At 39.1% G+C, this 12,551-nt stretch overlaps 1 protein-coding gene across 3 annotated transcripts in view; it reads right to left on the bottom strand.

Moving 5' to 3' along the window:
* VWA8 (von Willebrand factor A domain containing 8) overlaps window positions 1-12,551 on the bottom strand; it is a 366,788-nt gene that overhangs the window by 108,948 nt on the left and 245,289 nt on the right. For all 3 annotated transcript variants that reach the window (XM_023748236.1, XM_023748240.1, XM_006083505.3), the window contains 2 exons: window positions 11,402-11,597; window positions 1,778-1,859 (listed from right to left, as the gene is read on the bottom strand). In XM_023748236.1, the coding sequence (XP_023604004.1) occupies window positions 1,778-1,859; window positions 11,402-11,597 (278 nt within the window). The remainder of the gene's footprint in view (window positions 1-1,777; window positions 1,860-11,401; window positions 11,598-12,551) is intronic.

Below are 12,551 nucleotides of genomic sequence, written 5' to 3' on the forward strand. Positions count from 1 at the left end.
ATTATTTGAAGTTAGCCATCAAATGAAAAATTCCTGATATCTAGCAGATTGCTCAATTTAAGTACTTAGCAACAAAACTGGAATCCAAATGGGTTTCTCCTTGGATTACATATATGCCAAAATATGACAACAGTTAATCTCAAGAGAAACTCAGCTATACTGACAATGAACAGACAGAATCACATGGCACTTAAAATGTGGCAAGTTCACATTTAAGTGTTTTGTAAGTGTAAAATATACACTAGATACCAAAAACTTAGAGAAAGTAAGAAATGTAAATTATCTCATTAAATTTTTATATTGAATATATGTCAAAATGATAATATTTAATATACATTGGGTTAAATACAATGTTAAAGTTAATTTCACTTCTTTTTACTCTTTTAATGTGCTTACTAAGGAGTATAAAATTACATATGTGGCTCACATTATATATTTCTACTGGACAGTGCAGCTCTAAATGAATTATGGTGACCAGCTGGCACTGGTTATATATACAATCGCTCTCCAGATGTTCTTTCTATAGCAGGTATAACATACAGGTTATAGAGAAAGTTAAAAGAGAAAAACACGGAAATAAAAAGCTAGGGCTAATGAGGCAGAAATTAAGACAAATAATAAAAACATGATTTAATGCTTTAGAAATGTAAAATAAGTTCTTTGCTTTTGTAACTTGCACTAATAGTATATTTTAATAAGCATATAATTAATATGGAATAAAGACTTTTCCCAAATGACTAAAGGCCATTTTCCGTTAAACTGACACAAGAAGGCATACTTATATATGCTGGAATAAGTAAATCTATTTCTTTGGATATGTTTTCATTATTCATATTTTTTGAACCTGACTTAAGAGTAAAGGAAACTGTGTTTCTGAGTTATTTTGTACTGTCATGCTGAGCTATTTTCTTCTGGGAGTTGGAGAAGGGGCTAAAAGGAAGATCTGGTGATATTTCAGGTCTCTGACAAGTTCCAGTGTCCCTCGTCTTCCTGTGACACTGGAAGGCTTTCCAGGCTTCTCCACTTAGGATTTCAAGTGATGTTTTAACCACAGTGTTGTGAAGGCTCAGTCGCCTGTGAGGGAGTATATGTCAGGAGGGGATGTTAGATCAAGGCAGGTACACGATCAGGTTGAGGGAGGTCATGGATGGAGGCATCCAGAGAGGGATGGGCTACTGGTGAGGACCTCTGTGTTCAGACACAGAGCATCATTGCTTTTCCTTTCATAGCCTCAGTCGAGCTAGTGTGAATGCTTTGCTTCCATCCTTGGACAATAAAAGCAGTGACTGACACTGAGTTTCATCCCAAATCTCTGAAACCCTTTGACCACGGTATGACCATCACTACTGTGCAATAACATATTTTAAAAGAATATCAACCAAATGATATTTAAATTACTTTGATAGTTTGAATACATTTACCTCAGAAAACTAACATATGAAATTAATAAGTATGAAAATTTCTATAATACTAAAAATGCTGTTTCAGATACAGAAAAATTTATCATTAGGACAGATCAATAAAAGAGAAATGAAAACTACAAGGCTGATAGATTTATACCTATGTAACATTTGAACATTTTTCCAAAATGAAAATTAAAACGGCAGTAAGGCATGCAGAAGAACAGCAAGATATAAACCAACTGTAGCTGAAAAAAAAAGAGCTTTCTATTTAAGGAAGCAGAAAGCACACATTTATTCAAAGTACTTGTTAAGAAGTCATTCTTTTTTCTCTTAATCTAACATACAAGCTAAGAACAAAAGTGGAAATGGATTACCTGGGAATAGGGATATATCGGAGTTTTTTTGATTGAAGATCAGTGACTTCTATATAACCAGATGTATGTGGAGGGGTAACATCTGCAAATAGTCATGACAGGAACAGAGTATTAAATTAGTACTTGATAGCAATATAGGAACAACAACAACAAAAGCACAAATCCTATTAAAAGTGAAATGAAGTTATCAATAGCTTGAAGCAGAACTCTTAGGATTCTTGTTTGAGAGATGAGGAAGCTGAAGCTTATAGAAGTGATATAATCATGTGGTGGTTTGCTTGAGGCCATGTACTAATAGCTGTAGAGTAATGGAGATGGTTTTCAATGCATGCTTTTCTGGCTCAAATCTATGATTTGTCTACCACTCCCCACAGCTCCTACTTGAGCTGGCCCTATGGCAAAACAATTTTAAAAATAGCCCCATTTTACAAAATCTGGGCTACTACTGTCTCTTAAAAAAACAGCAACTTCCCCTACACAGAACCCATACTTTTAAAGATTTCTGTCCATCTAATCTTCTTATAATTTATGATTAGAATGATACATCAAAAATGTCCACACTGAGTTTATCACATGCAGTTTACAAAAATAAGAAGCATGGTTGTTTCATTTCACATTTGCAGCTGAAGGTTTTTGAGTAGGGCCACCTGAAAAACTCAAAATCTCTCCTACATATTCAACAACCATGGCTGAGCTTCCTGTGCACCAGACATAATGCAAAGCACTGGGGACAGAGCTTAAAGAGATGAGGAACCCCCAGCATAAAGAGGAAAGTTATTTTTTGGAAAACAAAATAAAACAAAAATCACAAACACAGCCCTTAATGACTTGGAAAGAATTCCAGGGTGGGAATCACAGGCCTGAGGCCAGGTGTGAGCTGCAGAGCTAGGCAAGGAGTGGTGCCAGGGGCAGAAGGGCCAGGGGAAGGGGAGATAATGTGCAGAGACAGCAGAGGGCAAGACGGGAGAGTTACTATGGTGATCTGACCTCCCAGCTGGATTGGCTGTCCCCAGATGGCCGTTTGTACAAAATGAACATGCTTATCCTAACTAAGTCAGGCACTGCCTGCATTGGAAATGTTGCCTGGGATATAAGGTCAATCTTGGATAAAGTTTTGCATCATATATCATTTTTGACAGTTCCTGCTGCTAAGACCTCGCTGAAGTAGATTGAATTATTTATAGACCCAGGCTTTTTGCCAAAAATGACCAATTATTGAAGCAGTTGGGATGGATAGAGCTGCCTAGCTTTTTGGCTTGCCGCTAACAGGAACTATTTTCATAACTATTAGTATTAAGTTAAGCTACTGCCATTAGCACGTTTAAACTGCCCGTGAAAGCAAAGTAAGTCCATTTACTTTAAATTATCTTTTTTCTATATTTTTCTTTTCTTTCACTGTGCAAATTAATTTAGACATAAAGAGGATGAGAAAATTCAATAATGATCATGTCTATTTCAAGAAGAGAATTTTACTCTTGCTGCTAAAAAATATTTTCACTATTAGAAAAGGCAATTTGTGGCTATAAAGTATTTAAAAGATACTAAGGGTGGTGGTAGTGGTGGTGATAATTGTAAGCACTTTGAAAAATAATCAGAATTGATGTTTACTGATGTGAAAATAAATCAGCTCAAAACATATGATTACATTAAGGAAGTAAAAAACCGTGGTCAGATTTCCCTCCCAACTTGGCCAAATCTTTGTCTATCCATTTTAAATGTTCCAACACTGTTGAGAGGATGGAGGCTCAGTAAAGTTCCATTATATTTATAATCCAGGTGGATTTCAAAGACAGGTATAAACTATATTTATGGATTAGTTTACTAATGATGAAGGGAAGTCAGTACTGCAGTGTTCACGGCATTGTTCCCCTGAAGACTGGGGACAGCTTACATGCACAGTGCCAAGATTAGGAGGAGGTATAAACTGTCAGGCAAAGGTACCAAGAACATTTTCAGAGGGAAGATGAAATTACATTAAAAAATTTACTCCTAGCAATGTAACTTGATGTACATTTGTTAAGTACTAGTTAACAATCTTCTATACCCTGCAATCATGCTGATACCAAATCTTTGAATTTACTAAAAGTTCAAAAAACAGCGTACTACTTTCAATCAAGAGTCATTAATTTGTATTTAAAGAGCTAAGGCCTGTGACTGAAAAAAAGCTAACACTTAGCTAGAAGAAAAACAATTGGGAGAAAGCAATAAATCTCTCCCTGTCTGCATTAAACAAAAGTTGCACCATCATGAAGCCACCAGGAGAGTAGCCTTTATAGTTTCTATTGATTTCCTTAATAAAAGGCTGATAAGCATTAGTTTCTAACTGTCAGATGGTTGGATTCTATTTACTTTAAAAAACGGAATTTACATCAGAGACCTACATGAGCATAGGTTAAGGAGTCACACGAGCTGAAAGAAAAAGCAATCAGTCCCTTTACTCCTCTTATCTCTCATTTCCTGCTTCCAGAGACACAGTCAACTTTTATGCTGTTTCTTTGGTATTCACCTTCCTCCTTATGGTACTTTGTTTTATGATGTTTTAGTTTTAGGGATCATTTATTGACTTTCCACCATGGAAGATGAGAGTTTAACTCTTTTTCATACACCCCTTCCCTGCCCAACCTTGTTTTTCCCACTCTCGATATCTATACATATATAAAAGCCTAAATGACTGGCTGACAGGCCAGTAGCTATGACACACACTAGCCACCAGGGGGCAGACGTTCAACACAGGAGCAGAAACCACAGACATGGAAACATGTAACAGACTGATGAATCTCAGAGGGAAGAGGGGAACAGGAAGAGATTAACCAAAGATCTTATATGCATACCAGAGACCTGGTGCATGGATTTGTGCACCAGTGGGGTCCCTCAGCCTGGTCTGTGGGGATTGGGCTGAAACTGGCTCTCGGACATCCCCCAAGGGGTCCCGGGTTGCGAGAGGGCACAGGCCAGGCCGAGGGACCCCACTGGTGCACGAATCCATGCACCGGGCCTCTAGTATTTATATGAAAATGTTGGTTAGATTAACATCCAGTGCTTATATTATTACTAGAAGCCTGGTGCATGAATTTGTGCACAGGTGGGGTCCCTTTGGCCTGGCCAGCAATCTGGGCCGATGGGGGCATCTTGCCCAGTCCTGATAGGAGCTGATCGGGGCCGACTGGGACCGGCCTGCCAGGGAGAGGGGCCGAAAGAGGTTGGCCATGGAAGTGCACTGACCACCAGGGGGCAGCTCCTGCGTTAAGCATCTGCCCCCTGGTGGTCAGTGCACATCATAGCGACTGGTTGACCAGTTGTTTGCTCATAACAGTCGCTTAGGCTTTTATATATATAGATGATTATACTAGAGGCCCAGTGCACAAAATTCGTACACAGGTAGGGTCCCTAGGCCTGGCCAGCAATCAGGGCTGATTGGGGCCTCTGGCTGCTGGCCAGGGCCTCCCTTCCCTGGCTGCTGGCCAGGGCCTTCCTTCATTCCGCGCTGCCCCCTGGTGGTCAGCGCATGTCATAACGAGCGATCGAACTCCCGGTCTCTTGGTCGAACTCCTGAGGGGACAATTTGCATATTAGGCTTTTATATATAGAGAAGATAAATGCTATTCATGGCTGAGCTATGTCTTATTTTTGCTGTTATTGCTTTCTCTTTCCTGTATAACTTTTTCTTTTCATGTAGCTAATAATTATCATGTTTTATTGTTGGTTTAGTTTTTCACTTAGCACAAATTCATCCTCAAAGTTCCTAATTGTCAAAAATCTCTAAATATGTTCAAATATATTGGATTTATCACTTTTGTGGAGGCATCTCTCCTGAAATCTTCTCATCTTTTCTAATCTGCAGTGATTGGTCCCTAGGCCTGTGCCTAGCTATCATCCTGGTATTTCCCTTTACCATTTTCCTAGGGATTTTTTTTTTTACAGTCCAATAAAATTCTTCCTATGTGCCAGACAAAATCCTAAGCACTTTTATATACATTTGGAATATTTAAGGAACACTACTTAAACAAATGAGGAGAAATAAAACTCCTACCAACCAAGAAAAAATTGCAAAAGATATAAACAGGCAATTATCAGAAGAGTAAACTATGACATATAAAAAGATATTTAGCCGAAACCGGTTTGGCTCAGTGGATAGAGCGTCGGCCTGTGGACTGAAGGGTCCCAGGTTCGATTCCGGTCAAGGGCATGTACCTTGGTTGCGGGCATATCCCCAGTAGGAGATGTGCAGGAGGCAGCTGATCGATGTTTCTCTCTCATCGATGTTTCTAACTCTCTATCTCTCTCCCTTCCTCTCTGTGAAAAATCAATAAAATATATTTAAAAAAAAAGATATTTAAACTTACTAGAAAACAGGCAAAGGTGCACTGTCTGGTGGTCAGTGCACATCATAGTGACTGTTGTAGTATAAAACCACAAGAAAAAAACTCCTACAAGACTAGATGAGGATGCAGAGCCCTGGGACTTCTTTTATGCTGCTGAATTAACAACTTTGGGAAACAATTTGGTAATGTTACTCAACCCAAAACCTAGCTATGTGCCCTGACCAGGAATCAAACCTGTGATCTTCCAGTGTATGGGGTGACGCTCCAACCAACTGAACCACACAGCCAGTGCATAGCCCACTATTTTTAAAAGTAAAAAATTGGAAAAAACCTAAATGCGCATCAATAAAGAACAGATGAATAAATTGTGGTATTACAGCAGTGAAACTTAATGAAGTAGAGCTATCAGTATGGATGATGACAAAGATTCTCTTTCTAACCAAATTCTGGTTAGACTCTTCCCAACTAGACCCTAACTTTTGGACTTCCAAAAGTTTTCTCTGCATTGTCCAATTTTAGTAAGAATAGTGCCATATAAGCTTAACCCAAATCCTCTGCCCTCGATATTTGACTGGGTTCCTGATCCTCCATCATCTCCCTCGTGATGTCTGATCACTCACTCTGGCTGCCTACAGCAAGAATCCAGTTAGGCTGATTTTGTCAGATTTTTCCCTTAACTCTGATGTCTTCTTAGTAATTTTTCACCCACTGATCCCCACCAAGTTGGAGGATCTATACTAACTGATTTTAAGATAAATATAAAGTACAATGCTAGAAAGTAATTAAGAAAGTATGGTATTGGTAAAGGGATGGACACATAGATCAATGGAATGGACAATAAATCCCCAAATAGACCCACACGTATGTGGCCAGCTGATTTTCAGCATAGGTTCAAATAATTCAATGGAGAAAGGACAGTCATTTCAGCAAATGATCCTAAAACAAATATCCCCATGCAAAACAATGAGCCTCACCCCACACTTTGTACCATATAAAAAAATTAAGTCAACATGAAGCATAAATGTAAAATATAAAAGTCGTGGAAGAAAACATAGGGGATTTTCCTTTTATCAAAATGGGAGAAAATCTGTGGAAAACATATATCTGATACTGAACTTGTATCTAGAATACGAGTACATAAAGAACACTCAAAACTCACTAAAAGGAAAGCAAATAACCCAATTCAAAAAGTAGGCAAACGATCTGAAGAGACATTTCACTAAAGAAGATACACATGAAAAGATGCTCAACATCATCAGGAACTAGGGAAAATGCAAATTAAAAATCATGAGATGTCACTACACACCAATTAGAATGGCAAAAACTGACAGTACCAAGTACTAGAAAAGAGGAAGAGCAACTGGAACTCTCATTCATTGCTGACAGGTATGCAAAATGGTATTGCCATTTTGGAAAACAGTTTGGCAGTTTTATCACATGACATAAAAATGCCATTCCTAGGTATTAACCCAAGTGAAGCAAAAACTTATGTTTGTTTGTTTATTCATTTATTTTACTCCTCACCCAAGGATATATATTTTTTCATTGATTTGAGAGAGAGAGAGAGAGAGAGAGAGAGAGAGAGAGAGAGAGAGACATTGATGTGAGAGAGAAACATAAATAGGTTGCCTCCTATGTATGTCCTGACCAGGGGTCAAATCTGTAACCTTTTGGTATACGGGATGACACTCCAATGAACTGAGCCACCTGGCCAGGGGAAAACTTACATTCTTTTGAAAACCTCTACAAAATGTTCATAGCAGCCTTATTCACTATTGCCCCAAATTGGAAACTATCCAAATATCTATCAACTTGTGAATAGATAAACAACATTTTGTTCATTCACAAAATAGGCTACTTACTACTTGGCAATGAAAAGCAACAAACTACTGGTACACACAACATAAATGATTCTCAAGTGCATTATATTAAGTGAAAGAGGCCAGACTCAAAAGACCACATGCTGTGTGATTCCATTTATATGACATTCTGGAAAAGGCAAATTGGTAAGTACAGAAATCAGGCCAGTGGGGGTTTGGCAGCAGGAGGAGGATTTGACGGCACAGTGTCATGGGGGAGATTTTAGGGGAGCTAGAACTGTTCTCTATTGATTGTGGTGACAGTTATGCAACTATAAGTATTCGTGAAACTCATAGCACTATAGCACTAAAAAGTGTGAACTTTACTGTATGTTAACTGGGCCTTATTAAGAGAAAAATGTATACTTGAAAAATATCACTCTAATGTGTGGAGAATGGGAGAAGGAAGAAAGAGTGGAAGAGGGAACTTTGTCAGGAGGCTATTGCAATATTCCAGTGCAGTGTTGGTGATGATTTAAATGTTGGCAACAGAGTTGTGCACAAGAGGGTGGATATCAGATAAGTTTGTAAGATTTATCAGAAGGACATGTAATTGATGATAGATTAGCAGTGGAAAACGAGGGAGAAGTATCAGGGCTGACCCCAGGTTTTTGGGTGGATGAAGGTGCTCTAAACTCTAGTGCAGAATTTCTTGTAGTTCCTGGAATGCTCTGTCATGCCCCTGTACCTTTCACATGAGGTTCCTTCTTTCTGGAACAATTCCTTCATTTGATTTACTCCCACTCATCCTTCAAGAGTCAGATCATAATCACCAGTCTGGGTTGTAAGCTTCCCCCACTTGTGAAGATTCCTATCATAGCAATGTGCTACAACTGGCAGTTTATTCACCTGCCTCTTCTACCATAAAAAACATTTTAAGGAAATGATGATTTATGTGGAAGGAACTAATAATTCTAAATATTAACATATAACCAGGACTTTTCAAACCCAGTAATAGATTTCTGTAATGCATTTAGAATTATATTTACAAAGTCCACGTTAATATAATAAATGTAAATACAGGACAGCCTATTACTGCCTTTGTGATGCAAATAATAATCAGTGGCTCAATGATAACAAAATTTTCATAATTATCTATTACTAGAGGCCAGGTGCACAAAAATTTGTGCATTCGGGGGGGTCCCTCAGTCCGGCCTGTGCCCCTCGCAGTCTGGGACCCCTTGGGGGACGTCCACCTGCTGGCTGGAAGCCATCAGCCTGGCTTGTGGCTGAGCAGAGCTCCCCCTGTGGGAGCACACTGACCACCAGGGGGCAGCTCCTGCATTGAGCATCTGCCCCCTGGTGGTCAGTGTGTGTCATAGTGACCAGTCATTCTCAGTTGTTCTGCTGTTAGGGTCAATTTGCATATTACCCTTTTATTATATAGGATAATTAAAGCCAGTGTACTTCAGTAAGAATAGCTCAGGACTAGGGATTGGAAGACCTTGGTGCAGACTTCGGCTCTGCAGGCCTCTGGTGGGGAGATCCTCAGCAAATTATTTTACCTCTCTGTTTCCCTGTATATAAATTAGAGATTACATTAACAATAAAGTGGGGATTTGAAGATTAAGTGAATTTATACAAAGAAAAGTGATCAGCGGAGGACCTGACATATGCTATGCAGTGTTGTGTATTGGTTTGATATGATTTCAAATCAAAGTTGTTTTAAATACACTTGTTTTTGGCAAAGACAAAAAAACACACATATTGTCTTTAGAAATACAGTTGTTTAGATATAAGAATGAAGAAAGTTGTGCCAGAATGTCATTATCTCACCTGTTGTTATTGATAAGCACTCAGTAGCTCAGATGCTGAGACGTTCTGCTAGGGGGACTTATCAAATAAAACGTGGAGAAGCAGCTACAACAAGAGGGCATTTCACTCTAAATACCAAGAGTTTGTGAGGACCTATTCGAGACTCTCTGGTCTGGGCAAGGCAACCCTTTGCTGACCTAAATAGATCTCTGAAGATCTTTGAGGCATCAGCTCCTGTCCTCATAAAGGCAACTCATATACTAGCAGTGGCCTGAGAAGGAGACCATCTTGTGTCCAATGCCGTGCTACTGCTTCCTGGCCACACACTATAGCAATAGGGACTTTGGTTTTGTGCTGGCGCTGGAAGTGTGCTCCAGGCTGGTTAAGCAGTCTCTCGTAGAAAAGGTACACCTTGACTAAATTTGGACTTATTTCTTTCATTTCCACCTGCCTGAAACAATAGTGTAATTAACTGATCATTGGTTTGGAGTATGTTATTTCTTTATTGGCTTATTAAAAGACATTATTCTGTATGCTACTGGGTAGTGAAATTCCTACAGTGAAACTGTGTTAAGCTTGCAAAGACAAATTCAGTCTCTGAGCATAATTTGCAGCCCCAAAGAAAACATCCTATATAATAAAAGTATAATATGCAAATCGACCGGACGGCAGAACAACTGGTTGGCAGGGGGTGGGGCTGGCAAGCAAGTGGCACCAGGCCAGCCAAGGCACATGCCAGCGGGCAGAGGGAGGGGAAGGCAATGGGGTGAGGCGGCGGCAACTAGAGACATGGAGGGGAGATCAGGCGGGCGGGGCCGGCCACTCGCTGGCCGGCGCCATCCCCTGATTAGCCTGCCCGGTCGCCTCCCGCAGAGGAAGGCCAGACTGCAGGCAGCGTGTCTAAGCCGTCAGTCAGACATCCCCTGAGGGCTCCTGGACTCTGAGAGGGCGCAGGCTGGGCTGAGGGACTCTCTCCCACCACCCGAGTGCATGAATTTTTGTTCACTGAGCCTCTAGTGTAGTTACAAATATACATTGATTTTTGAGAGCACTAGTAAGTGAATCCATCTGCATAAGTCCGTCACCTTTCATCACAAGAGTTTAAGCCACCAATTTTCAAACCTTTTTCATCTCATGGCACACACAAACTAATTACTAAAATTTTGTGGCACACCAAGAAATATATTTTTTGCTGATCTGACAAAAAATAGGTATAATTTTGATTCATTTACACCAGACAGCTATTGTTGTATTGGCTGCTATAATTTTTTATATGACAATCTAGGGGAAAAGATGTCAGTTCACCTGACTAAATAGTCAAGTATCTCATGTTTTAAAAATTCTTGCAGCACACCCGTGTGCTTTGGCACACCATTTGAAATCTCTGGCTTAAGAAAAAAGTCAGATCTATGTCTAATATTCTAGTGATTTTTAAAGGTCTCTTTGACAACATATTTTAAGTAAAGTTATTTTATAGATTGTAATGCAAATGAAGATGAGTTCTAACAGCAAAGACTAAAACTACACAGTGTGGGAAGTTGCGTGAAAACTTTCTGAGTACATACAGGTCTTTAAAACTACTAGACCACTCTTATAAATATACAATGGTAATGATAAATTAAATATCCCTACCAAAAGGAAACTGCCTTTAACTACCTTGCTAAAGTAGGAATTGGTAAGTTTCTTACCTTTTGGGTAGATATCTTTTAGAGGGACTTCTCCTGGGGGCAAAATCCGGACTATCTGATTAGTATCCACAAGAGTCACACAATTGCTTTGTTTTGGAGTTCCACTTTTCTTCTTCCCCCCATAGAACGCTGTATCAGTGACCCTTGATTTATGCAAAGATGATGGCCTTTTCCAAGAATAAACTTCACTGGGAGACTGAAAAACACACAAAAAGAGATGCAAGTACTGAAGTGCTATGAACCACATTCACCACAGCTTGGGTAATACAGCCCTCTATGCAGATACCAGTAGTAAACTTACATTTCACAAGTATAAGAAAATAAAATTATTCCTTAAACTTTTTGAATTTGGTACAGGAGATAGCTGCTTCACAAATAATCGTAATTTTCAGACAAGTGTGATTATACAACCTATGTTTTATCTTGAAATGAATTATAACTAAAAGGATGAAATATAACAATATAGTTAGTTTAAAAATAAACACCTAACACATCCACTATCTGGCATAAGGAATAGAACATTACCAGTATTTTTTAAAATTAAAGTATAGTTGATATACAACATTGGATTAGTTTCAGGTATACAACACAAAGACTCAATGCCTATTTTACCTTACAAAGTGAACACCATGGTAAGTCTACTTATCATACGGTCCCGATAGCCCACACTGGGCTATGCTCATGCCTGGATGCCCTCCTCACCTTATTTGGCTCCCAAATCAAGTTGCCCCTTCAAGGGGACACAGCATCTTCATCCTGCCAGGACTGACTGCCATCACTAGTGGTTCCCCCTCCCCCATCACAGATGTCCTTTTCACTTGCTCAGGCTCTGACCTCTGACACCTCATACTGGGACACTGTTTACCCATTTTTTTTTATTTTGGATTATTGGTTTTCTTACTCTTGAGTTTTGATAAATCTTTATATATTCCTAATACAAGTCCTTTGTTGGAAATGTGATTTGCCAATATTTGCTCCCGGCCTATTGATTGTCTTTTCCTCTCTTAACAGTGTCTTTTACAGAGCTTAAGTTTCTAGCACTGATGAAATTTATCAATTTTTTAATAGATCACATATGAGATGTTTAATAAAAGTGGTGACAGTGGGTATACTTGTCTTATTGATATTGAAAGAATTGCTTTTAATGTTT

This window comes from Myotis lucifugus, unplaced genomic scaffold (genome assembly GCF_000147115.1).
Source record: "Myotis lucifugus unplaced genomic scaffold, Myoluc2.0 scaffold_7, whole genome shotgun sequence".
NCBI classification, from domain to species: domain Eukaryota; kingdom Metazoa; phylum Chordata; class Mammalia; order Chiroptera; family Vespertilionidae; genus Myotis; species Myotis lucifugus.